General features: G+C 50.6%; 1 protein-coding gene across 5 annotated transcripts in view; it reads left to right on the top strand.

Moving 5' to 3' along the window:
• The window catches only part of ASTN2 (astrotactin 2), a 471,703-nt gene that overhangs the window by 422,368 nt on the left and 21,498 nt on the right, over positions 1–27,837 (top strand). For 4 of the 5 annotated variants that reach the window (XM_064171672.1, XM_064171662.1, XM_064171667.1 and 1 more), the window contains one exon: positions 6,642–6,783. In XM_064171672.1, coding sequence (XP_064027742.1) covers positions 6,642–6,783 — 142 coding nt within the window. Of the gene's footprint in view, positions 1–6,641; positions 6,784–7,750; positions 7,871–27,837 lie in introns of those variants that run through there. The other variant, XM_064171666.1, reaches the window with a different exon arrangement.

Raw genomic sequence — 27,837 nt, 5'->3', positions numbered from 1 at the left:
TCCAGTCTAGTAAAGAAGTTTTGGAGACAGAGATGTTGATGCCTTCCTGCTTCCCACTTTGTGCTCTTTCTAGGAATCTGAAAGGTGAATTGCAGCAGGGAGGTCTCTTCTCGTCTTCATTTCCACTTTGGTTTGCGCTGCCTGGGTTTTGTTCATGCTGCTCTTGGCACAGGAACGTGGGCTGAAGGTGTGGGAATGCCTGTGAGGGTCTCAAAGCTTCCTTTTGCTCCTCTAACCTCCTGGAGGCTCCTGGCCCCGCTCTCTTGTTTAGTCTGGTCAAACTCAAGGCTGTAAGTCTTGGTGGCTTGGGTGGGATGGTTGATAGGTGATTCATCCTGCCTGCCATCCACAACTGCTGGGCACTGGCACAGGTCATGCTGGAATGACTGAGGCAGACTCAAACTGTTGGATGCTGCAAGTGAGCAGTCTGAGCCTGCTCCAACCCATTTCCAGTCTCCATTCCTGCCCATCTCAGCCTCCCCCTAGTAGAACTGTGCTTGCTTGAGAGCAGAGTGCCAGCTTGGCCTTGCAGACAGGCAGCTCAGTTTTGGGGTTCCCCCTCCTCCAGGTCAAATATCAAGGTCAGATCCTAGGTGGCTACCCCAAGGGCTTCACCACTGGGTTGATCTACTTGCTTTGGTGTGGCTGGACCTGGCGTGGCCAGAAGTTAGTAAAGCTTCACAACATGGGACTAATCCCCACCCTTGCAAGCTGCAGGTGTGCTGCTGTTTTGCTCTGGTTTAAGGAGAGCTCTGACTCACCACAGTGCCAGAACCAGTATGACATGCATTTAAAAACAAAAAAGAGATGGTGTGCTAAACCCCACAGTTGTGCCTGCAGAAGGGGACAAGCCAGTAGTGAGGCACTGGACTGCAGAGAGAAGCAAAAGGCCACCTGGAGAGAGAAACAGCTTCCCAATGGTCATTAGTAGGGCAGAGTTTGATTTTTCAAAGGCTCCTGGCACTGGAACAGGCTGCCCAGGGGTGTTGTGGAGTCTCCCTCTTTGGAGATGTTCAAAAGCCACCTGGACGTGTTCCTGTGTGATCTGGTATAGATGATCCTGCTCTGGCAGGGGGGTTGGACTGGATGAGCTTTCAAGATCCATTCCAGCCTCTGACATTCTGTGATTGTGTGAATCGGATGGTTTGGGGTACACCAGTCCTAGGAAGGCAGTGGCACAGAAATGAGGGGGAAGAGTCTTGCAGGGATTTGGTGTGCAGCTGGGAGCATCAGCATCCCCTTGCTGAGCACAGCTGCTCCGTTACTGCTCAGCGTGCAGCGAGCAGTGACTTCTGCTCTGCGCACAGCACTTACTGTGGCGATGCCAAGTGCTGGTCTGGATTTTTAACTCTGGAGAAGTGAACATAGGTGAGGCCTCCTCAGAGGAGCTGGCCATTTGTCCTTGATAGCTGTAACAGCTTATTGCTTTATTTAGTGTGACATCAATTATTTATTGCTATTAATGAAGGACACAGATGGCTGTCTGGTCAATAAAATATCTCCTACTCCACAGAGATGATCTCCTCAGCTATCGTTTACTCTGCAGAGAACCTTTGGATTCTTGCTGAAATTTAATAACATGAGCAAAGATACTACAGCAGTCTACAAGGTTTGTGCTTCAGGGCTGCTTTGGGAGGCTGAAATCCTTCTTTATATTTGCTGGTGGGGTGTGTGAGACCACAAGTCCAGACAGGAAAGACAAGCCCCTTTGCTTTCCATCACAAGCTACTTATCCATATAATCCCTTTTATAAAGTGATCAAATCCTTCTCAGAAGACAGTTAGGTTCTTTGCCCTTCTCAGGAACAGCTCCTTTATTCATATCCAATTTACTTCCTCTTGCCATTACTGCCCATTAGCCTAAATATTTCTTTTCCATCTAAGTGCTGCCCCATTGATGTGTTTACAGACGTGTATCTCTCCTCAGCCTTTTCATGTCTCTTCTCATATGGTAAAACTTTTGTGTTCTGTGATTCCCCTGTGAAACCTTCTCTTCTGCTTCCCCTCTGCCTTCCTCATAAGCCTAGATGAGCAATACTGTGATCTCTCACCACAACCTTGTGCACCTAAGTCAGCGTTCCTCTGTTGCTACAACATCCCAAGACCACTTTTACTTGGTAGAGCAGCATTAGTGATCCATCCTCCTCCTGCAGTGCCAGCAAATCAGAGTCACAGAATCATAGAATGGGTTAAGCTGAAGGGACCTCAGAGATCATCTACTCCAACCTCCTGCTATGGGCAGGGACACCTCTCTACTAGACTTGTTTGCTCAATGCTCATCCAATCTGGCTTTAAACACCCCTGGGGAGGAGGCATCCACAACCACTCTGCACAGCCTATTCCAGTGTTTTACCACTCTCATGCTGAAGAACTTCTTCCTAAGATCCAGTCTAAACCTACTCTCCCTCAGCTTCAAACCATTCCTCCCCATCCTGTCTCTAGACACACATAGGAAAAGTCTCTCTCCAGCTTTCCTGTAGGCTTGTTGCCTTAGTTGTATCCCACTGGCACATCCTAGTCTCAATGGAATCACTGCTTTTCTGTTCCTAGGGAAGGCTTAGAGGGTTCCATTTCAGCTGTTCTCAGAGCACTGTGGACTGGACAAAGAGAGACTTCTCTTGTGTGAGATGAAGAAATAAAGTTGCCACATGCTGTGCTTCACCCTGGAGAGAGCACAGAAAGCAGCTCCCCACGCTCACTGCAGATTGAGAGCTCTGCTGTCCCTGGGGTATCCCTTAGCCCACCCCATCTTAGGTGCATGGTCCATGCAGTCTGGCACCACCAGTGGCCTCACTGCTGCTTATACAGGTGCAGAAAGACTCCCAGCCTTGGGGCTGAGGTTTCACCACCTTTTCTAGCACCTGTTTAGCTATTTTCATAGCAACCTCTTTGCTTTTGTTTGACTGTAGCGGAGCCAAGGAGAGGAGAGAGTTTCCCCGAGGCTCAGCACTGAGCACAAAGCACCCTCTTGCTGTAGGGATTTTGTTGCAAGGGTTTGGGCTTAACCCAAGCTGACATGGTGCTGGCAGAGCTCCATTTCCTCCTGTGCAGGGGGTCAGAAACACTCTGTAAAGATGAGTCCTCAGAAGTTAGTGGGTGCCTTTAGGATACTTATCTGTGCAGCTTTAAAGCACACTTGACTTCAGAGGTTGGACGTGACATTTTCCATCCTATTTCCAGTCTGTTCAGATCTGATTCCACCCTCTGCACTCTCTGTCTCAGCCCTTTGTTCTTCTCTCCCATCCCATCTCTAGTTCTGCTGGCACAGATGTCCTGATTGATGCTCCTTGTACCCATGGACTGCCAGTCTGGATCTCCCTTAGGTCTTTTCCAGTTGCTCATCACAGACTCTCTGCCCAGCAGTTTTCTTTGCTGCCATTCATTGGCTACTTGTCAACCCTGACTGCTCTGGAGAAAGGACTGAGATCCCACAGCAGGCACTCCTGGGGTGATCTGTTTTCACGTGGAAGTTCTTCCTGGTCAGAAGGCAGGCTACTTGACATCTGAAGAGGCTGAAATGTTACTTGACATCTGAAGAGGCTTAAAAGCTCTTGCTCTTGTTCAGCAGCAAAATCATAGACTCACAGAATCATTTTGGTTGGCAAAGAGCTATAAGATCACTGAGTCCAGCAGTCATCCAACATCTGGTCCTGCTTCTCCATTATATGTTTGTGATTCATCTGGATTTGAAGTCACAGCAGTGTGTGTTTGCAGTGACTTCTGGTGACAGGGAGTTCCCCAGTCCAGCCTGATAGCCTACAAAAAGAGCCAGAAATCTGGAAGTGAGCAGTAAGGGTTGGTTGGTTTGTTTAAACCCAGAGCTAAGGGCTTGCTCAAGGCCACTCAGTGCTCATGACTCCAAGCACTGCCAACCCAACCTGCCTGTTGAGCTTACTTGGGGTTTGGTACAGACCCGAGGATGGGGACTGGGTTAAACTGCAGAGCCCAGTGACAGAGCTGCCTGAAACAAGTTTGGAAAGAACAAGTCGTGCTGGGACCATTAAAATGAGTAATTAAGGCTTGGATTCCTTTAGGGAGGAAAAGAATTTATTGCTGCTCTTTTTCTCTAGCCAAGGGGGACATTTGTTACCAAGTTGTGTATTTTGAGACAAGATGCACATACAGGTTGGGGGTGGGGAGGGCTAGGGAGGGAGTTTCTTCTTCTACCTGGGTAATCCAGCTGCACAGTGAGAGGTTCTAGGCTGCTTGCACCACTTATGGTGGGGAGGGCTAGGGAGGGAGTTTCTTCTTCTACCTGGGTAATCCAGCTGCACAGTGAGAGGTTCTAGGCTGCTTGCACCACTTATGGTGGGGAGGGCTAGGGAGGGAGTTTCTGCTTCTACCAGGGTAATCCAGCTGCACAGTGAGAGGTTCTAGGCTGCTTGCACCACTTATGGCCTGTACCAAGAACTGAAAGTTGTGCTTCATTTCAGTAGTTCTCAGCCACTTCTGCTTTTGGAAAAGTGAAGTGCTGAGAAGGGAATTCTCCTTCTGCTGCAGTGTCCTGACAGTTACACGTGTGCAGGGTCCCAGCACAGCAAGCTGGGTCCAGGATTGCTTCTGTCAGAGTAGCTCTCTCATTTGCAGCAGCCCATCCTCTGATTCCTGTCGGTGGGAATGGGACACAGCCAGGGCAGCTGCTTTGTTTTTTCACTGCTTGGTACCTTGGGCTTTTGGTTATGCTAATGTGAAGTGGGAACCATAGAATGGGTCAGGTTGGAAAGGACCTTTAAAGGTCTTTACTTCAATGCCCCTGCAGGGCCATCCCCAATTACATTAGGTCACTCAGAGCCCCATCAAGTCTGACCTTGAATGTCTTCATGGGTGGGGTCTCTACCACATCTCTGGGCAGCCTGTTGCAGTGCTCCACCACCCTCATTGTGAAGAACTTCTTCCTAAAGTCCAATCTAACTCAGCCCTGCTCTAGTTTAAACCCACTGATCCTTGTCCTAGGGCTGCATGCCCTTGTAGAGTCCATCTCCAGCTCTCCTATAGTCCCCTCTAAGGCTGCTCTAAGGTCTCCCTGAAACCTTCTCTTCTCCAGCCTGAACAACCCCAACACTCAGCCTGTCCTTGTAGGAGAGGTGCTCCAGCCTTCTGATCAATTTTGTGGCCCTTCTCTGGACCCACTCCATTATGTCCACATCCTTCTTGTATTGAGGGCCCCAGACCTGGACACAGTACTCGAGCTGAGGTCTTCTCAGAGCAGAATAGAGAGGCAGAACCACTTCTCTCCATCTGCTGAGCTCTGCAGTGAGCTCAACCTGCCAGACAGGCTGCTCACTGCAAGGAGATGGTTTGCAGGGCAGTGGGTAATCAGGCCCAAGAAGCTTCATAAAAGGAGTGTTTTCAGTTTCAGCTGGGTCATGATCTAAGTGTTTAATAAGCTTTGAAGACTGAAAGAAAAAAAAAAAAAAGCATTTTTAATTAGTTCCTTTAAAAGTTCAAATGCTCATAAAGAGGTGAGTGTTCTTCAGCCCAGCTGAAGGAGCTCCAATCATAGCTCCAGGAGCTGGAAGGGTGCAATGTGGAAGGGAATGCAAAGCTACTGATTTTCATTGAATAATAATCATAATAATAAAAACTCTACAGAAAAAGCCCCAGGACATTGAGAGCAATTCCATCCAAGCTCTACAGATGTCTCCTTTCCTTATAACTGAACCTAGCAGAAACACATTTCCCTGTGGCAGGTGATTTTTGAGAAGGGCCATGTCCCCTTTAAGAGCTAAGCATGCAGTTAGGGCAGGAAGAACCCTATTTAGCCAGGCTTCCAGCACTTCTGGGGACCTGGAGCACCCCCTGAGTGATGGTCCTGTGTGTGGTGTTTGAATTGAGCCCACACACTGCCTGTACACTCTGTGAGTGCACCTTTTGTAGTGGGCTAGGGAGGAAGATATTAGAGAGGAGCAAAGGAGAAGTGAAAGGAGCAAGAGCTCTGAAGCAAAAGAGGGACAAATTGTTTATACTTTGGCTTTTAATCCCTTTTAGCAAACCAATGAATGATAGAGACTTTATCATTATCTTTCTTTTATAACCAATCATCTAAAGCAGCCAGCTTGAGCTAGGGTAGGGTGTCCCTGCCTATGGCAGGGGCTTTGGAACTGGATGATCTTTGTGCTCCCTTCCGACCCTGACTATGATTCTGTGAAATTCTCTTGCTAGAATAGTCCAATTAGCCTGAATCCAGCAGACCTTCCACTGTCCCAGCCATGACTTGGCACTGGCCCTGGTTTCTGCAGTGGGTTTGTGCTGCAGATGGTGGTCCAGATGTGTTTTCAACTTGCTTTGTCTGTAGGTGATCCTCTCCATATAGACTCAGGACCATCCCTACCATCCACAGCCAAGTAGGCTTTGCATTGGTTTCCTGTCACAGAGTCACAGAATATAAGAGGTTGGAAGGAACCTGCAGAGATCATCCAGTCCAACCTCCCTGCCAAAGCAGGATCACCCAGGGTAGTTTGCACAGGAATGCATCCAGGCAGGTTTTGAAAGTCTCCAGAGAAGGAGACTCCATAAACTCTCCAAGCAGCCTGTTCCTGTGCTCCTGTCCTGCATAAAGATGTTCATGCAGTGTTTTTTGCTAAATGGTTAGCAGCAGTTTTGCACCTGTACTGATGTCTTGCTCATCTCTTTGCTCTCCAGGAGAATCCTTGAGCTTTGCAGATGATTTGCTTTCTGGCCTTGCAACATCCTGCGTGGCAGCGGGTAGGAGCCATGGAGATGTCCCTGAAACCAGCCTCTACTCTGTCATTTTCAAGTGCCTGGAGCCAGATGGTCTGTACAAGTAAGGAAAGGAGTGTGGGGGGGTGCTGGGGACAGAGAGAGATCTCTGATGCTGTTATTTAGTTGTCATTGGCCTTTTTGGTGAGCACTATGTTGCACCACAGAGTGGGTGACTGATAGGACTCTTTCTCTTGCTTTGGCTCTGAGGCTCAGCTACTGAAATGAAAAGCCAATGTCTGCCAGTACAGTGCTGGAGGCACTGGCAGTCTGTGGGAGACCTCTCTGACATTACTCACATGTTCAGTACTCTAGGCTTGCAGGTCCATGCCTGGTGGGCAGGGTTGTCTCTCATGGATCAGCTGAGCTTGTGGTCAGGTTGAAGCATTTGCCAAAGCCTGGTGGACTGTCATAGCCAAATGTCCAAAGTGTGATAGGTGTTGATTACCTAAATCACTGCTTGCATTAGTAGGGCATATTTAGCAGATGAGAGAGACACCAAACTCATTGATCCACCACCCAGTTGCTTCTGCAGGGATGGGTGACCATGCTGGTCACATGCTGGTGTTCTTGTTCATTGGACTCTTCTGAGATGTTCTCTGAGCACATGGGATTGGATTTTCTGTCTGAGTCCTGCAGAGCAATTAGTGTGCAGAGCAAGCAGGTCATTTCAGGATCTGAATAACATCTCCTTCACTATTGTTTGGAGGTGGTCTGGGCTTTTCAGTGTGTCTCCTTACCCAGGGCATCCTCTGTCTTGAGGGAGATATCAGCAGTCAGGACAGAAAGAGAGAAAAGAATAGAAAAATAAGGCAAGGAGATGGAGAAGAGAGAGAGAGCAAGAGAGAAACACCCAGGGATTAATGTCAGAGCAACTGTAATAATTAAAACACATTTTGTAGTGAGTAATGAAACTTTTTATGGGACCACAAAAGCATTTAAAGCAAGAGCTGGCAAATGGTCTGTCAGCGAGAACTTTTTAAGGTCTTGATTAATACTTTCCCTTTGCCTCCCCCTCCACCACCTCCCAGTTCAGTATGCTGACAACCTCTGAAGAGGAGAAGCCTTTACTGCACATCTCTCACGCAGGGCTGTGTCCAGGAATGGGCTCCAAGTGATGCCATTTAGTAATTTTAAATGTTTTCTTGTTAAATATATATAATGCATAAATAGAGTTATTAGTGTCTCTGGGAACTGGGCTGCTCTGAAAAGGTGCCAGGGAGAGGCTGGAGCAGTCACAGAACTTTCTAATAACCTGCTGCCCATAAAATCAGCTGGTTGTGAGCTCTCAGCCATTCCTCTCATGGCTGCCAGGGGCACTGGGCAAGGGAAGAGCTGCTGGGTTTGATGGGGAGGCTGCTGCTGAGGTGAATGCACAGTGCTGGGAGCCAGAAGGTCTGGCTCTTGGGCAGCCTGGGCTGGCAAATCATCTTCCCCATCTGCTGGGCAGGGATAATTGCACTCACCCATCGCTTCAGGGGCTCTGTGATCTAATTCCTGATGTCTGTAGAGGGCTGGGACAGCACTGGGTGGAAGGCAGAAGGCTTTGTCCGGGATTTTGTCATCTCCTTGGTCAAAGCCAAGCTTCTGCTTCACAGACGTGCAGCGCATTGCCTTGGAGGGGATAAACAGAGCCAGCACTGCCCGCAGTCCTGGGGTGGCTGTGGGCAGCTCCTGCTCTCTACAAGGTGCCCCTGGATGAGGGACAGTAGGTTTTTGTGGGGAGCCGTGGCTGCAGGCAGCTGTCCCCTGGCACTGAGGAGCTTTGGACCACATCCTTCTGCAGGAACAAGCCATGGGTGACACAGAGTGTTGGCTAATGCTCAGCAGAGCTTGGCACACCGTTCCCAGGGCTGTGCACACTGAAAGGCACATGTATGGGCACATGTTCACATTGGCACTTGGAGGGCATGGACCAACACTGCTGAGCATCAAAAAAAAAAGGTGCCATATCCACACAGTACATCACAGCCTCCTTGGCATCTGTCCCAGTGTGCCCCACCATACTTATGTGGACTGTCACACCACTGTCCACCATGTGCACACACTGCCATGGCTGCAGGGCTGTCCAGCACAAACACACACCTTTGCTCCAACCTGGGGCCTAACCAGCATGTGCTCACTTGGCAGCTGTGCATTCCACAGTGCACAGGCACATAGATTCAGTAGTCACCTGCTCAGCTGTCCATGCATTTCAGGTGGCCAAGAAGGCCAACAGCATCCTGGCCTGGATCAACAATAGTGTGGCCAGCAGTAAGGAAGTGATTTTACCCCTCTACTCAGCACTAGTGAGGTCACACCCTGAGTATTGGGTTCAGTACTGGGCTCTCACTCTAAGAAGAACATTGAGGTGCTGAACTGTGTCCAGAGAAGAGCAACGAAGCTGGTGAAGGGTCTGGAGAACAGGGATGGTGAGGAGCAGCTGAGGGAGTTAGGGTTATTTAGTCTGGCCAAGAGGAGGCTGGAGGGAGACCTCATTGCTCTCTACAACTCCCTGAAATAAGGTTATAGAGAGATAGGGGTTGGTGTCTCCTCCTTAGTATCAGATGATAGAACAAGAGGAAATGGCCTGAAACTGGGGGAGGGTTAGGTTGGATATTAGCAAAATAGTTTAGTCTGGTGAAGAGGAGGCTGAGGGGAGACCTCATTGCTCTCTGCAACTCCCTGAAAGGTGACTGGAGTGAGGTAGGGGTTGGTCTCTTCTTCTTGTTGTCAAATGACAGAAGGAGATAAAAGGGCCTGGAATTGTGCCAGTAGAGGTTTAGGTTGGAGATTGGGAAAAATTTCTTTGCTGCAAGAGTGGTCAGGGGTTGGGACAGGCTGCCCAGGGAGGTGGTGGAGTCACCATCCCTGGAGGTGTTCAAGAGCTGTGTGAACATGGCACTTTGGGACAGGGTTTGCTGGCCATGGTGGTGTTGGGTTGACAGTTGGACTGGATGATCTTGGAGGTCTCTTCCAACCAAAACAGTTCTGTGATTCTGTGATACAGTTGCACCACAGCACAAAGAAAGCCAGGACAGTGAAATGTGAGGCTATGGCTGGGTTCTGAGCCCATGCAGATATTACAGCCACAGAAACATGGGCACAGGGTCATTTTCCTGCTTGTTTTATTTGTTCCCCTGAAATATATCTGTCTTGGAGAGCTCTGGCCTGGGTATGATCCTGTTGAGAGCCACGTGGCAGGGACCTGTGCTTTTCTCCAGGCTGTTAGATGAGCACTCAGAGGCTACAGCATCAGAGCTCTTCAAAAACAAACCCTCAGTGGTCTGAGGATGTCACATAAACCAAGAGGAGGGACTGTGAGATCATGAAATTCTCTTCTGCTCTGTAAATGTTTTGGACATCCTGTCCCTTCTGCAGTACCTACGGCAATTACACTGCTGTTGACCATTAATTTGGAGCATTACCAGCTTGAGATCAAAGCTGGGCTTGAGTTTGAATAGCAAAACAAAACAAAAAGCTCTACAAGCAAACAAATAAAGTCTGATTGATTCCTCTGCTTTTCAGACTTCTGTAGTTTCAAAACATAAACTAACAAAAGGAGAACTAATTTCTTTGTCCTTTGCAATTTCAGTCTGGGGAAAACATGTTGCCTGTCAGCCCTTTTCATGGAATCACAGATTGGTTTGGGTTGGAAGGGACCTTTAAAGGTCATCTAGCCCAACCCCCCTGCAGTCAACAGGGACATCTGCAACTAGTTGAACATTCTGTCCAACATGACCTGGAATGCTTCCAGGGATGGGGCATCTACCACCTCTCTGGGCAACCTGGGCCAGTGGCTCACCACCCTCAGTGTCAAACATTTCTTCTTTCTCTCTGTTCTGAATCTCCCTCTTTTAGTTTCAAACCATTACCCCTTCTCCTGCCACAACAGGTGTGCTAAAAGGTCTGTCTTTGTTCTTACCTCTTGCTTACCTGGCGTGCACCAGGCATGGGCACCATGCTGCACGGGATCCATGCTGCAGTCATGGGACTGCTCTCGTGCATGTACACACAGGGACACTGAGGGTGGGCCTTGAAGAGTGGCAGGTTTGGTTTAAGCTCTTAAGAAAGTCTTAATAGTTCCTACAAAAGGCATCACAGGAGAGAGGATTGTTCTCCCCTGAGGTCAGCTAGACCAGAGCACTCTGTCAAGCTTCCTCTCAGGTGGATCTGGAAGAGGATGGGGTGAGGAAAGCAGTGGGAGAGGTGTCCGTGTGTCTGTTAAGAGATTGTCTTGCATGGACCGGCCAGCCTGGACAGTGGTTAACCCCAAGGAGACTGATGGTTTGGGAGCTTGGGAGCCCCATGATGTGATAGAGAACTTGTGATGCACTAAGCACCAATCACTAGTCAAAGGAAAGGGCTCTGGCGTGTCTGAGAGGGCAAACTCAGCCTAGAGGATTGAGCTTACATTGCTCATGGCCCTCACACAGCTCAACACCCCACAACCTAATCAAATCTGCACTGTGGAGACAAGAGATTCCCATGTGTCTTCCACAGCCTCCCTGAGCCTTCAGCCCACCTCATCCATCTCAGCTTCTCTCTCTCTGTCATTCCTCAACTGCCTGGGGATGCCTCTTTGCTGAGCTGTACCTGACCAGCTGCCGGACAGCAGCTTTGCCAGCCCAGCACGTTCAGTTCAGAGACTTGAGGAGACACCAAATATCCCTCAGCCAAAAAGGGAGATTTTGGAAAGGGGAACGAAAACCCCCTCCAGCTCCTCAATGGAACAGCAATGCAAACTCACCAACTTCTTCCCTGCACCACAGATACTATAATTATAGATTAGATTAAATCCCAATGTTTCACTTTATTTACATTCCTGACCTAGGCTATTCATTTCCGGTGTTTGTGCCAAGAATCAGCACAAAATTTACTGGAAATAATATGGAAGTCATCAGGATCCCTTCCAGAGCCTTTCCTTGGAGTGCATTCATGTGCTGAGAAGGAGCCTCGACTTTGCCTTCTCCTTGCTGGCTCAGATAGGATTACCCCAAGGTGATCCCGAACCAGCCCAAAGGCTCTGGGAGAGCACATTCCAGGAGTGTGGGAAAGGTGGAAACCCCCTTCCAAGGTGTGAAGATTGGGCACTGCCGTTGGATGGAATGGGACTCAGTCAGACCTCAGACTGACACCACAAAGCTCCTGTCCACCACCAAGACCTACCCAACTGTCATCATTTCCTGTAGGGTCTGGAGGCCATGGGCAGCAGGGCCAGGCTTAGCTTCTGTCACCATGTGTGGGCTAAGAGGGAAAAGACTTTTTTCTGGTGAGGTGTTGAATGTGAGGAACCCATCACACAGTATCACAGTATCACAGTATTATCAGGGTTGGAAGAGACCTCACAGAACATCAAGTCCAACCCTTTACCACAGAGCTCAAGGCCAGACCATGGCACCAAGTGCCACGTCCAGTCCTGCCTTGAACAGCTCCAGGGACGGCGACTCCACCACCTCCCCGGGCAGCCCATTCCAGTGTCCAATGACTCTCTCACCTCCAGCCTAAATCTCCCCTGGCATAGCTTGAGGCTGTGTCCTCTTGTTCTGGTGCTGGCCACCTGAGAGAAGAGAGCAACCTCCTCCTGGCCACAACCTCCCCTCAGGTAGTTGTAGACAGCAATAAGGTCTCCCCTGAGCCTCCTCTTCTCCAGGCTAACCAATCCCAGCTCCCTCAGCCTCTCCTCGTAGGGCTGTGCTCAAGGCCTCTCCCCAGCCTCGTTGCCCTTCTCTGGACACGCTCAAGCATCTCAATGTCCCTCCTAAACTGGGGGGCCCAGAACTGAACACAGCACTCAAGGTGTGGTCTAACCAGTGCAGAGTACAGGAGCAGAATGACCTCCCTGCTCCTGCTGACCACACCATTCCTGATGCAGGCCAGGATGCCACTGGCTCTCTTGGCCACCTGGGCACACTGCTGGCTCATGTTCAGGCAGGTATCAATCAGCACCCCCAGATCCCTCTCTGTCTGGCTGCTCTCAGCCACTCCGACCCCAGCCTGTATCTCTGCATGGGGTTGCTGTGGCCAAAGTGCAGCACCCTGCACTTGGAGCTATTGAACCCCATCCCCTTGGACTCTGCCCATCTGTGCAGGCGGTCAAGGTCCTGCTGCAGAGCCCTTCTGCCCTCCAACCCAGCCACATCTGCCCCCAGCTTAGTGTCATCTGCAAACTTGCTGATGACTGACTCCATGCCCTCATCCAGATCATCTATGAAGATGTTAAAGAGGATGGGGCCCAGCACAGCGTGGAGAGTTCAGCAAGCTGAATGTGCTGAAGGAGCTGGCCCACAGCAAGGCAGATTAGTGTTGACTGACCTCTTCCTTGTGCAGAGCTGGGATCAGAAGTGGAGTGGAAAGCCTTGGTGCTCGAGAGCGTGCTGATGCTGGCAGCAGTCCACTGCTCCTTATATGATGCTAATTGTTATTGTTGGTCTTCTGTCAGGAAGACACACGAGTGAGCACTGCAGCAATCAGAGACAGACCCCAAATAGCTCGGTGGCATGGGTTAAAACACAGCTGTTACAGCCCTTGGCTGCGTCCCCTGTGTGCACAGGAGCTCTGCTGCCTCATCAAATCCACCTCTTCTATCCCACATGTTTTCCAGCTTCCTGAAGCTGAGCACTGCACGGGCTGTAGTTTCTTCTCAGGCATTCCTGGCTTGTGGAAGCTCATGCAAGGCACATCAGGAGTTGAACAAGTGTTTGCTAAATCCAAGGTCTGTGCTCTAACTGCAGTCTGGTTCTTCCCCAGCACGTTGGGGTTGCTTTAGAACCAGGCTGCCCATATGCTGGCTGAGATGTGTGCTTGCTGAAGGAAGGCCTGGGCTGAACTGTGCTACACTGCAGTGGGTTGGCCCAGTGGAAGGTGGTCTGTACAGGGAGGTCAGAGGCTCTCTTTCTGCTGATGTCCCATTCAGGGTGATAGGTTGGGCTCTTGTTGAAGTTTCCAGCATCAGGAGGGTACTCACATAAAAACCACAGAGAAGACATTTATACTTTCTTCAAGGTGCTGGAGTTAGTGCCCAACTTTGCCATTTGCTCTGTTGAGCCTCACTTTCATCTTCATCTGTTTGCCTGTCCCCTTTATGACCTCAGGTTTAAGCTCTCACTGTCTCTGTGCAGCCTGGCTTGAGACAATCAGATCAGGGTCTACAGATGCTGCTGCAGTGTTGTTATACTGACCATTTGCCATCACCCTTCTAAAGGCTGGGTTTGTGCCTCAATCCTTCTGCTCTGTCTCTACCACCAGTATTTAGCCCCCTGGGGCAGATCAGTAGTCACCAGGCACCTTTCCACTGACTTTAGTGGAGCCTTCTTCCCTACTATTGGCCAAGAATGTGAGCATCTTGGTCCTTTTCACTGCAAAGACCAGGTTATTCTCTATTTCATACCTCAGGCCACAAAGAGAAGCAGAACAGCCCTTGTGGCTTCCTACAGCCAGCTCCTTCCCAGCCCTTCCTCAGGACATCTGGATTGAAATAACATTCTTGGGTTTGTCCCTGAACCCTAAACCTGGCCAGTGCATTACTCCTCTGAAGGTGGCTGAAGCAAGGAGGAGGAGAAGGAGGAGGTATGGTTGTTGTGTAGTATATTGCATCTGAAGGAGTGTGTGAATATAGGATTCTTTCTGGGAATGGTAATGGGGTGGAGAGGAAGAGATTGGCCTCTGTCTGTTGGTAGACAAATGGACCTCTGCAACTCCAGCTTGTCCACATCATCAATCCCCTATCACCAACCCTTTACAGTTATGGGCTTGGAGAGCGTTCCAGTTTCTGAGTGTGTAGAAACCCAATGCCACTGGTGCAGCTCTGTCCAAGTCTTATCTCATTGGCTAATGGGGGAGGAGTGGGGGGTGAGTGAGTATGGGAGATGCACTATCAATATCAGTACAGACCTTGCTGCCTTCCATTTGCCTCTGAGCCAGCAAAAGCTGCTCTGTGCTGTGGCTGTGCTGTGTTGGAGTCCTTTACTTGTTCATCAGTTCTCCGTGGTATAGAGCACCTTGTCCTGAAGGATGGAAATCTGAGGACCATGTTGGTTTGGTTCTTTAGTGGGGTTTGAACCTTCTCCCTTCCCAGGCAGGGTGTTTCTTTTATCTTGGAATCACAAAATCATAGAACTCTGCTCTAGACCCTTCACCAGTTTCATTGCCCTTCTCTGGACCTGCTCTAGCACCTCAAAGCCCTTCTTGTAGTAAGAGACCCAAAACTGAACCCAGTGTTTAAGGTGTGGCTTCAGCAGTGCTGAATACAGGCAGAAAATCCCTATCCTAGTTCTGCTGGCCGCTCTACTGCTGATGTACACCAGGATGCTGGTGGCCTTCTTGGTCACCTAAGCAGGTAGAGTCGGGAGAAATGAGTCAGAGGAGGGCAAATGTTTTTGTTCTTTTTGGCCATGTCCTAGCTAAGGAAACTGAGGCAGGGAGAGGTGATGTGACATGCCTGAAGCTCTTCAGTGGACTGGAGCTGAGCAGAGCTGAGGGATACCCTTTCTCACAACTCACCTAAGTGAATTCCTGAAGCAGGGCTGAGGAGAATTGTTTATCATGGGGATTAAGCAATGCCTCCTACACAAAAATAAGACTTCTTTTCTTCCTAGTTTTGCCATGCAGCCTGGGACCCAGGCACCTGAGAGTGCACATCAAGGAACCCAGGGCCTGTTTTCAAAGTGCTGCTGCCTGCATTGGTGTCTCACATTCTCCCCTCTCTTTAGTGTGTTGGTGTTTGGTTGTTTTTTTTTTCCCCAGCAAAGGCAATTTGGCAGCAACATTACTTCTTTTGCCCAGTCCTAGACCGTCCTGGGTGCTTGTGAGGAGCGATGCTCACTGGTCTTGCAGGGGACAGCACCGTGGCTTTGACACCAAGAGGCAGTGTTACATCATGTCTGCAGCTCCGGGTCGGGCTTGCAGTCTGGCTGGGGTGCACACAGCCCAGAACAAGCTCTGCCCATGCTGATCCTGGAATTTAAATTATGGGCAAGCGTGCTGCAGAGGCATCCAAGCAGGCTGTGCGTGAGCCAACCCAAGCCAGACGCAGCACGGCTGCCTTCGCTTGGCACTCCCGTGGCTTTACAGCAGCGCTGCCAAGCCAAGAGGAGAGCAAAAGGGGCATCAGACAGGGTGCAAGGCTGGGCTGGCAGGGCTGGGCTGTAGCTGGCTTGGAGCTGGTGCCTCACCTAGTACAGTGCTGGTGATGTTTTCGTGTCTCTCTTCAGGAGATTGTCCCTCCACTGTGTGTTGCTTTGTGGCTGGAAGGTTGTTGTACGCCCCAGGAAGATTTTGCCTCTGCAAAATGGTGTTCAGAGTTGCCACCTGTGGGTCTGTGCTTCAATAGCCAACATCTTGACATTTGGGTGGGAAGTTTCTGCCTATTCCTGTGACTGTTTTCTTTACATCCAGTAGCAGCTCAGTCTGATGTTTGCAGATGATTCAAATTTTAACAGCCTTAAAGAGTGAGCAGAAGCAGCTTGGTTATACCCATAAGTATGCCCCAGGAAGGATGTGACAAGCTGAGCTGGTGCCCAGGTGTTCAGCTACTACTACACCCACAGCTCTTATCTGAACCTCAAGCCAAGGAGTAAATCAGCTCAGACAAACTCTGGATTGGACCCAAGGTGCCAAAAGCTGGAGATACTTGGCCCAAAGGTAGTGCTTATCCAAATAAAAAGATGAGTGGCAAGCTATTCCCACTTGCCCATATTTTCTGCCCCTCTCTAGAAGCAATGTTTGGCTCTGTTGAGCTCAGACCAGCAATGTGCATATATCTCACACATGACCTGCAAGTCCATAAAACTAGTTGAACATTTCTTTTGTTCCATGTTTCCAAAGGACACCTGCAGCACCTCCCACTCCATCCTTTCCTTGTAACCACAACAGCACAGAGTCCCTCGCCAGCTGTGTCTCTCAGTTGCACACTGTTACTTACATCTGAAGCACACACCTCCTGGTCATGAGTTTATCAGCACACAGCAACTCCTCCAGCTCTACCACCCTTTCTTCTCCTCAAGGTCCCTGGACAAGGCAGTTCTCAGCTGCAGGGAGTTTGTTGTGTGGGAGGTGTGCAGATGGTAGAGCCCCTGCACGGGCAGCTTCTCAACTCAGCTGTTTTCCAGTAGATCTCAAGTGATCTTTAACTTATTCTTGGGTTTGGAGATTGTTTCTGCCCTGCAAGAGAAGCTGGCTTGCATTTTCCTTCCTTTGCAACTTGGCTTTTCTTTGCTGGCCCTGGTTTTGCTTGTGGAGTCTGGTCCAGACCCCACTGTAGTCAGTAGGAGTACTGCATTCAGTTCTGGGCCCCCCAGCTCAAGGACAGGGAGCTGCTTGAGAGAGTCCAGTGCAGAGCCACAAAAATGATTAAGGAAGATGAACATCTTCCTTATGAGGAGAGCCTGAGGGAGCTGAGGCTGTTTAGCTTGGAGAGGAGATGACTAAGGGGTGACCTCATTCATGTTTATAAATATGTAGGGGGTGAGTGCCAGGAGGCTGGAGCCAGGCTCTGCTCAGTGATGCCCAGTGAGAGCACAAGGGGCACTGGGTGGAAGTTGAAGCACAGGAGGTTCCATGTAAACCTGAGGAAGATTTCTTTCCCTGTGAGGGTGACAGAGCACTGGCACAGGCTGCCCAGGGAGGTTGTGGAGTCTCTCTCTCTGGAGAGTCAAGAGCTATCTGGATGCCTTCCAGTGTGATCTGCTGTGGGTGACCCTGCTGTGGCAGGGCAGTTGGACTGGATGAGCTTTCGAGGTCCCTTTCAGCCCCTGACATTCTGTCATTCTATGATTCTTCCCTTAGACCTCAGGCAGTCTTAGGTTCTGGTGGTGGAGTAGGAGTGTGGTAGAACATGGCCTGCAAGTATTCCATTAACTACTGCTGCTTTACTCTTTTGCTTTAAAGTGGAACTTGTCAGGGGTGCCCACGTTCTGGGACCTTTTCCAGTTGTGTGTGCTGAGACTACAAAACCCACAGGTTCACAGTCCTCATGGCCTGTCTCAAGTTATGGTGGTGCTCAGGTGGTCAAATCCCTGCTGCAGAATGTGTGCTTGCAAACATAGGCAGACATCTCCATTTTGAGAGCATCACCTTTCAGTCTTCACTGGCAGAGCCACAGCTGCCATTGATTTCAGCTGAGTTTGCACCAGAGTAGGTCAGTGTGAAATGGAGACACTCAAAGCTAGCAAATAACCTCACTGTAGCTGCTTCTTCCTGACTTTTCCAACCTGTAAACCAGATGAGTTGAAACTGAGCTGCAGCTTTTGCTGGGTTTCCTGTGCAGAGAAGGGCAGTGAAACTGGTGAAGGATCTGGAGGACAGGAGTGGTGAAGAGCAGTTGAGGGACTGGGGTTATTTAATCTGGCTAAGAGGAGGCTCTCTACAATTCCCTGAATGGAGATTGGTGTGAGGTGAGAGTTGGTCTCTTCTTCCTATTATCAGATGATAGAACAAGAGGAAATGGCCTGAAATTGTGCCAGGGTAGGTTTAGCTTGGAAATTAGGAACAATTTCTTTCCTTCAAGAGTGGTTAGGCATTGGAACAGGCTGCAACAGCTGGTGGAATCACTGTCCCTGGAAGTGATCAAGAAATATGTGGACATAGCTCTCTGGGACAGGGTTTAGTGGGCTCAGTGGTCTTAGGTTAATGGTTGGACTCGGTGATCTTAGAGGTCTTTTCTATCTGAAACAATTCTCTGATTCTCTGATAGAGTGGGAGAGAAAGACAAGGAGTAGCTGCTTGGTTGCAGAGGTAACAAGTACATGGTGAGGTGGGTCTTGCCATGGGTGATGTTCTGTGCTGGATTTAGGGTGCACTTGGTCTTTGCTTGGTCTCCTTAATCTAAGGTCACCTCATACTGCTGAGTGCCTTGAGTGTTTTAGAGTGATTGCTCCCACCATACATGCTGCTCCTGGTCACCTCACACAGGCTCTCACTTCCCTCATCAGGAATGGGATAAATTTGATTATCCAGAAATATGGTTTCTGTTATGAAAAGGGGGAAGCAAATACCCTGGCTTTACTGAAAACCCTCGAGCCAAAGCTTATGTCATAACTTAAATGTTTATTAAAATAGTAAAGTCTGAGGGTTGGGTTTTATTCAGAGGGTGGTGGATGGAGAGAACTGTGAGGCAGGCTCCTGTCTTCACTAGATGTGCTGAGGGAGCTGGATGTGGAAACTTGCGCCCTGGATGCAAAGGGAGCCTAAATTCAGGAAGATGTTTGCCCACACATCTAAGGCCATTGCTTGGGCAGTCAGGGAACTCAATGAGGTGGCCTTGGGTGCTTACTTCAACTCATGTTTGGACCATCATACCCCTAAACTAGAGTCTGTTGCTTGTCTTCCATCCTTTCTCCTCTTGACTTCCACTGAGAGAGCCTCGGGGCAGTGCATGGCAGCAGTGACCTGAGCTACATCTGGAGAATCCTAGTCCTGGGCACAAAGGTCTCTTTCCTCTGAACATCTCCCCCCCTTGCCCTGCAGTTATGGAGCCAGCCTCAGCTCTGAATCTCGTTGCACCACCCCAAACAGAAGGGTCTGCCACCAGGTTGGGATACTTTCTTTCTATCTTGCAACATCTTGACCTTCTGGCCTTCCTGTGCCAGGGAGTGTGTGCACGCAGGAGGCTCCACACTTGCCAGTGCCAGGCTCTTGCATGAGCCAGAGGATGCTGGGAGGTGCCCCTTGGTGTTTCCTCAAACAAAAAACTCTTCTTCTGTAGCCTTTGCTATGTCACCATGGAAAGGATTTCAAGCCCTTACAGCTGCCACAGGTTGTACTTTTGGCCCTACATCACACCTCCCTTCTTGCAGGAGTATCTGTCCTGCATGGGCAAGGGTTGATGTGTGCCTTTGACTGGGGCAGCCTGTTCTCCAGTCTTAGTAACACCTTATTCTTGCTCAATTGTGAGCTTAGCTGCTAAGTCCCAGAGCAACTCTGGGATAATGCCTAAGAGTTGCATCACTGCAGGCCTCCCTCCTTTATGGCCAGAAAATAGCCCAAGACAGAAACAAAGAGTCTGTCTCATCTCCATCCGATGTTTCCTCTGCCCAGCTGGCCTCATCCCCAGCAATGCAGTGTGTACAGGACTGCTGGGGACCTGAAGTCCAAACTTCATAGCACTGCCACAGGTTGTGGTGTAAGCACCCAAGTGACAAGCTGCCTCTGGGGACCATCTACACTGCCAGTGTCACCTTCTCCGCCCTCTCTGCCTCTTGTGCTTCTCCCTTCTGGGTTTGTGTCCATTTTGCAGTGCCACATCCCTATGGGTGCTGCTGGTTGTCAGTGTTGGAACTGAGTGCATGGAGATGTAGAGGTGAGGACCAGCCTGCATTTCTGCCTGTGCTGCTTATGGCTGTAGATCTGGGGGGCTGGGACACCTCACTTCATTGGAGGTCTTTCCCATATCAGCAGCAGAAGCAGATACCTTAGCCATAAACCCACCATCCCCTAACCCTTAACCTGTAGCCCATCTGAGGTGGAATCATGACCATATCCTGCTCTGAACAGCCTCTGGGTGTGCAGAGGTGTGCTGAGATGTGTGCTGAGGGTGCCTGTGGCTGTGCAGACATGGAGCAGCATGTGATTGTGCAGATGGTTCACTCCATGCCTCTGGCATGTGAAGCAGACCTTACACAGGGCTCTCAAAGTTGCTGCAAACAAAAGCACTGCAAAGAGTGGAATATCCTAAATCCTGATGAAGCCCAGAAAGGTGCTGCACCTCGAGTTCCCTTTATCAGTGTACTCCATAGCATCATCCCCAGGCAGCAGCTTGCAGTGACATGTCTCATGAGGAGCAACTGGAGTGGCTGGGGCTGTTAGGCATAGAGAAAAGGGGCTCATGGGAAAGCTGCTCATTTTCTACAACTCCCTGAAAGGAGGCTGCAGCCAGGCAGAGTGCAGCCTCTTGTCCCAAGGAACAGGTGACAGGAGAAGAGGAAACAGCATCCAGGAAGGTTTAGGCTGGACATGAGGAACAACTTCTTCCCCAGAAGGTTGTCAAGCCCTGGAACAGGCTGCCCAGGGAGGTGGTGCTACCCATCCCTGGAGAGGTTTCAAAGCTGTGTGCATGTGGTGCTGAAGGACATGGTTTAGTGGTGACCTGGCAGTGCTGGGTTAACAGTTGAAGTTGATGATCTTAAAGGTCTCTTCCATCCAAAACAGTTCTGTGATTCCATGAAACCCCTGTGGCTCTTTCCATTGCCTAGCCAAACCTGCCTGATTGCTGCTGCAGTAGAACCACCCCAGTGCAGCCCAGCCCATGGCATGAAGCCCACCCTATGGCATGAAGCCCACCTGTATCACCCCACGCAGCTCCTGAGCTCTCTCAGGCCACCTCCAGCTTCCAGCTCTGTCCCTGCCTTGTACCTGCTGCACTGCCACACGCCAATTTGTTTTCCAAGTGGAAACATGAGTCGAAGCATTAACTCCACAAGGGCCTTCCTGTGCAGTTCACCAGCATTAAATATTTATGTTGGCAAAAAGCATCTAATAGGCAGCTCGAGATCAGAGATAAAGGAATTGAGGTGTGCAGAGAGAGCAGGCAGGCAGGGACCTTGCAGAAGCTGGAGGGACCCAAGTGGGTTGTAGTTTGTGTGTATGGATCATAGGCTCACAGGTTGTTAGGGGTTGGAAGGGACCCAAGGAGGTCATCCAGTCCAATCCCCCTGCCAGAGCAGGACAATGCTATCTAACACAGATCACAGAGGAACACATCCAGACAGGCCTGGAAAGTCTGCAGTGAAGGAGACCCCACAGCCTCTCTGGGGAGCCTGTGCCAGTGCTCTGGGACCTTTACAGTAAAGAAGTTCCCCCTTGTGTTGAGCTGGAACCTCTTTTGCTGCAAATTACACCCATTGCTCCTTCTCCTATCCCAGGGAGCAGTGAGCAGAGCCTGTCCCCCACCTCCTGGCAGCCCTTAGATATTTATAATCATTTATCAAATCCCCTCTAAGTCTTCTCTTCTCCAGACTAAACAGCCTCAGGTCGCTCAGCCTCTCCTCATAAGCCATGCCCTCCAGTCCCCTCATCATCCTCTTAGCCCTCTGCTGGACCCTGTCCAGCAAATCCCTGTCCCTCTTCACCTGGGGAGCCCAAAACTGATCACAGTATTCAAGATGAGGTCTCAGCAGGGCAGAGTAGAGGGGGAGGAGAACCTCCCTTGGCCTTCTTGGCCACAAGGGCACATTGCTGTGCCATGCTTAACTTGTTAGCCACCAGGACCCCCAGGTCCCTCTCCACAGGGCTGCTTTCCAGCAGTCACCTCCCAGCCTGTACTGGTGGAGTTTATTATTCCTCCCCAGATGCAGGACTCTGCACTTGTCCATGTTGAACTTCATCTGGTTCCTCTGTGCCCAGCTCTGTCTGTCCAGGTCTCTCTGGATGGCCACACAGCCTTCAGCTGTCTCAGCCAAGCCTCCCAGCTTGGTGCCATGAGCAAACCTGCTGAGCAGACACTCTGTGCCCTCATCACTGTCATTGATGAAGATGTTGACCAGGACTGGCCCCAGCACTGATCCATGGGGGACACCACTGGTCACAGCTCTCCAGCTGGACCTGGCACCATTGATCACCACCCTCTGAACTCTATCTTCTAACCGGTTCCTAATCCACCTCACTGTCTGCTCTTCCATTCCACACTTCCCCAGCTTGGTCACATGGATGATTGCATCTGGGTTTATGAAGCCCCCACCTGTTTGGGGGAGACACCAACTCCATCACCAGCTGCCCAGGCAGGTTGTGGAGTTTCCCTCTCTGGAGATATTCCAGAACCAGCTGGATGTGTTCCATTGTGATCTACTCTGGGTGATCCTGCTCTGGCAGGGGGGCTGGACCAGATGATCTTTCGAGGTCTCTTCCAGCCCCTGACATTCTATGATTCTGTGATCACTGAGAGCTCTTCAGCCCACCAGGGGTTGCAGAGCTCGGTCAGCACCACTGCTTGTGTGTACCCCAGCGCTGAGCAGGAGCAGTGCTCACCTGGGTGACCTGAACTTAGAGCCAAGTAAGGTGAGGCAGGGATTGTCTTGGAGAAGATGGGCAGAAGATGGTGGGAAGTAGCAAGGGATGAGACTTCTCTGTGTCATCCAAACGACATAAGATCCTAAATCGTTACTGGGTGTGACACAGGATCCCTCTCTCTTCTGGACCACCGCAGTCAAGGTTATTTACCGGTGAGCGCAGCTGATCAGGCTGCAGTGTGGTTTGGATAATAGAGGGCTCTGATCAGGTCAGGAGGATACTAGCACGGCACACTGGTGTGGAAAGTTCATGTAGCAGCCTGCATGGTGGCTGTCCATGAAGGCTGGGCAGCAGGGCCGTGCGAGGGGAGTGTGCAGAGGCGAGGTGCGGGCAGATGGGAGGAAGCTGGGTGATGCAGGGGGGACGCCTCTGCTCCTCCGCCGCAGGAGGAAAGCAGAGAGTGCCTACACCAGCAAAGAGCCCTGCTCTTTCGCAAGTCATTATCTCCATGAGACAAGGACGTCTCTCTCCTTCCAGCCAGCAGCAGCCAGCGCAGCGGCGGCGCATGGGGGGTGCGAGCCCCACGCCGCCGAACCGCGGCCGGTCGCGGAGCCTGCGGGCAGGCAGGACCAGGGCATGAATGGAGTGCGAGGAGAGAATGGAAACTCTCCCCTGGCTCCCAGGCCTGCCGTCTTGCGGGGGGTCCCTTGCTCACGCCGACAGCGCTGCCTCTCATAAACAGGCATTTCCTCACCCCCGTTTGTTCCTCTCTTGTGCAATCTCTTGTACCAGACGGGAATGGGAGCGAGTCCCAACGGTACGTGAATGTGTTACAAAAAACCTTCCCACCCTGCCACCAACGAAGCGCTGAGGAATAACAACAGGGTTTAAAAAGACACAAAAAAAAAAGGAGAAAGATAGATGGGGGGAGCCGGATGGGTTTGCTGCTGGCCAGGGGTTGTTTTTCTGAGTGTAAACGCCAGGGCATGGCTGTGCCTGGCGGTTTGGTTCTCGGCGCTTGTGGATGCGCACTTGGTGCTGTGCATCCCTCCGGGAAAAGGGAAGTTCCTTCCCCGGATGGCTTTCCTGGGTGAAAAACGTGGGACAAAAACAGAGGCCAAATAAGCTGGGCTGAGACTAAGAGACAGTCCCAGTCCCAGCCTGCCTGCCCAGCGCTGTCCCGGCTGCTGGGTTGTCTTGCCTGGGGCACACAAGGAGCGTGGCTGTCATTCTGCTGCCAGCTGCTGCTGCCCGTGTGGATTGGCCTGGCTTGCCCTTCTTGACCAACACTGCTAGGACAGAGCACAACTAGGGTGAGGTGTGATGCTAAGGTGTAGAGGAAAGTCCTAGTTGACTGGATAGGGCTGGGGGATAGGTTGGACTGGATGATCATAGAATCATAGAATCAACCAGGTTGGAAGAGACCTCCAAGATCATCCAGTCCAACCTAGCACCCAGCCCTAACCAATCAACTAGACCATGGCACTAAGTGCCTCATCCAGTCTTTTCTTGAAGACCCCCAGGGAGGTCTCTTCCAACCTGGTTGATTCTATGATTCCTACTATCGAATATATCCTGGAGCAGCAGTAGAAGGAAGGAAGGACATGGGCTTGTGGAGCAGGGACTGATGATCTGTGTGTTGGTTTGAGACACAAGAGGAAAAGCTGCTGGGAGTTGCAATCCTTCCACACAGAGGGAAAAGCAGGGGAAGAAACCTGCAGGGAGCAATGCTTCTGGAGCAGCATTTTGCAGGAGAGCAGAGTTTGCTGTGCAGCTCCGGCCAATCAAAGCATGGACACAGCAGTGACAAGGTGCTCTCCCAAAATAACAGGGCAGAGATCTGCTGGGGCATGGCAGGGCTCTTGCTCAGGAGTGGTTGGCTGTAGAGCCAGCGTTTCAATAAAGAAATTATTTTGGGGGTGGGGGGGAGTTGAGAAAAGCCCCAAACATCTGTTTTACTTCAAAACAGGGAAGATTCCTCTGCTTGCAAGGAATGTGTAAATCACGCCGGGCTGGGAGATGCACATAGCCCTGCCTGAAAGCTCCTCTGCACTTCAAACGAATTCTAAAGTGCTTACTGGGATTTGGGGGTTATTATTTGTTTCAGTGCCCCCCCTCCCCTGCTCCTTGTCCTACCCTCCCTGCCTGCCTGCTGGAGCTGTGAGAGTCTGCCTTCTGCTGCCAGCCCCTTGCCTTCTCCCCCCTCCATGTGGGGGCCTTGAGGAGCATTCCACAGGCAGCAGTGACTACAGACCTGGCTGATGCCCTTCTGCCACAGCTCTCTGGCATGCAGCATCCTTACCTTGCCAGTCTTCTCCTCTTACACGGTCACTGTGCCCACAGTGAAGTCGTAAGGACCTGTTGGTTGCTCTTACCATTTTCACTGCCTGGTGCAGACGCCTCTCACTTGGAGGCTGACACTTTTGGATCCTGTTGGAATGGTGCAAGCACAGTGAGTTCAGACATCCCCCTCCTCTGAGCCATTCCCTTGTGTGCCCTTATTGTTGTCGTGCTTTGTTTTGTGCAGAGGCTGAAGCTGGGGCTGGCCAGTGGTGCTGGGGACAAACCCAATGGAGAGAGAGAGAGAGAGATATGCATAGATAGATAGATGCATAGATAGATAGATGGATGCACATATCATAGTATCATAGTATCATAGTATCATCAGGGTTGGATAGATGGATGGATGGATCAATTATTCAATCAACAGCCTCTGCTGGTAGGGGTGCACAACCACCTGCCTTTGATAGCCTATTAAGGTGACTTCCTTGCCTCAGAAGGACCACCCCTGGGACTGAGGACAGGCTCTGCTTCCTGCAGTTGGTGCAGCCCTTTGCCTTTCATTTGAGACTGTCGACCAGGAGGCCCTATTGTAGTGGCTTGTATAAGAACAGTCAGCCATCAACTTGCTTGACATGGACCACCCACTACTCCTCAGATGACATTGTCTTTTGAAGTTGCTACCAGCCTGGATTTCAACCAACAGCCCAGATAGAAGCCAAGCCCCCAGGAGGATGAGAATAAGCCCTACTAAGGGGTTCTCCTTGAGTATCAAACTGTGGAGTGTCTGGTTCTTGTTTAGAGTGACTGTGAGGTTGGGAGGGGCAAATGTTTCCCAATTATCAGGGGTCACAACCTTCCTCTTCCCCACCTCCCTAGGGCTGGTGATGGCCAAGCTTTGCAGAGCATTGGTACGCTTTGCAGCTGGTATGGTTAGCTGTGAACATTTCCATTGTGGAGCTCTCTGCAGGGGACCAAGGCCTTGCTTGTCTGTCCTTTCTCCTTGGCACAGCTGGAGGAAGGGTTTGATTTATTCCCTCTCTCCTTCTGAGCAGCCTTCTCATCTCCTCCAGCTGCAAGCTCCTCGAGCGTTGCTGTCTCTTCATGGAAGAGGTCAGCAGCTGTCCCAGGAGTAACCCAAGGAAGGCAGAGAAGTGTTGTGTCTCTCTTGGGAGACCCACCCAGCACCCAACACTAAGGCTTTCAGATGAGGCTGAAAGCCACCTATTCATAGCAAAACCTCAGAGTAATGACCTACCCTTAGACATGTAACCTTCATGGAGCTGGGCTGGAGCCTTCATGGTGTCTGTACTTGGGGAAGAGGGGCAGGGTTGTGCTACACCTAAGAGAGCAGAAGGTATTGCAACAGGAGGCAGAGAGGATGCAGGTGCTGCCTGGGGTTACCCCAACCCCGGGAACAGAGGGAGCATTGCCAGGGGGCTTGTGGAGAGCTGGAGGCATCAATGGGCATTGTGGTGCCTGTGCTGCAGCAGGATCTGAGGGACATGGGACACAGAGCCTGGGAAAAAGCCCCCTCTGCTGTGTGGTGCCCAGGACAACTCAATCCATCAGCAGCTCTCACTGATGCTCTGTAGCCAGAGCAGGATGCTCCCCTGCAGTTTGCAACCTCAGGCATCAATCTGCGCCATGACATGGGGAGAATTGTTCCAGCAGCATGGTGAGTTGGAGGTGACTTGTTTGACCTTTGTCTAAAGGCTTTGCTTGAGATGTCCTGATGAGTCCCAGCAGAACAGGAACTCTGACACTCAGCAGACTGACATGAGATGCTTTTGCTTCACTGGAGACCAAAGCACCAGCCTGTAGTGGCTCAGCTCCACCTCCTTCTGGCTTCTCACTCATCCAAACAACATTGGAATTCACTTCCTGGGACCTTCTCTGGCCTTATCGAGCAGAGGTGGGGAACACCTTTGCCCAGGGCCTGGGATAGGCAGTGAAGATTGTGAGAGCTGGGACAGTTCTTGTTGTGTTGCCTTCATAAGCAGGTCTTTGCATCTTCATCCTCACAGCCAGCAAGACAAAAGCAAGGACACAACTGACAAGAAATATGGACCTCACATATCATCCTGCCCTAAACTGGTAATTCCGTTGTGATCCTGCTTTTTCTACCATCAGACTTCAAGGACCATCCATGTGGGACACCCCTACTGGGCATCTTTAAGCTAAGAGAAGACTTTTAGCTCCTTGGAGTATGCCTAGAAGCTACAGCTCCAGGGTTGCAACACAGACTGTGTTAATATTAGCTCATGTCAGGATGGCTTTTTTGGGTGTGTTGTCCTGTTGCCAATCCAAGGAGCTGTTCTTTCATCCACATCCTATCTCCATGAGAAGCTTTGTGTAGTGCAGCTCCTTTCTTCAGAGTAGCTTATTCTGCTCCTCCTTCATCCATTGTGTAAAGCTGCTCCTGAAAGGATATATCCTTGAGTGTGAGCCACGCACCAATGGAGACACCAGCTGAGCCCTGGTACTGCATTGAGCTCTGGAGCCTCCAACACAAGAAGGGCATGGATCTGTTGGAGAGTCCAGAGGAGGACCACAAAAATGATCAAAGGGCTGGAGGACCTCTCCTGTGAGGACAGGCTGAGGAACTGGATCTGTTCAACCTAGAGAAGAGAAGCCTCTGGAGAGATCTAACTGCAGCCTGTACTTGAAGGGGGCCTACAAGAAAGCTGGGGGTGGGGGCAGAACATTTGATAAGGGCATGTGGTGATAAGACAAGGGGCAGTGGTTTGAAACTAGAGCAGGGTAGATTCAGGTTTGACATAAGGAAGAAGTTCTTTACTCTGAGCTTGATGAGACACTGGAATGGGTTGCCCAGAGAAGCTGTGGCCACTCCATTCCTGGAAGCTGGAATGAAGCCTTGAGCAACCTGGTCTAATGTCCCTGCCCATGGCAGGGG

This window comes from Pogoniulus pusillus, chromosome 35, assembly GCF_015220805.1.
Source record: "Pogoniulus pusillus isolate bPogPus1 chromosome 35, bPogPus1.pri, whole genome shotgun sequence".
Lineage (NCBI taxonomy): Eukaryota > Metazoa > Chordata > Aves > Piciformes > Lybiidae > Pogoniulus > Pogoniulus pusillus.
The sequence above is the reverse complement of the archived record's forward strand: the minus strand, read 5'-3'. Positions and strand labels throughout refer to the sequence as shown.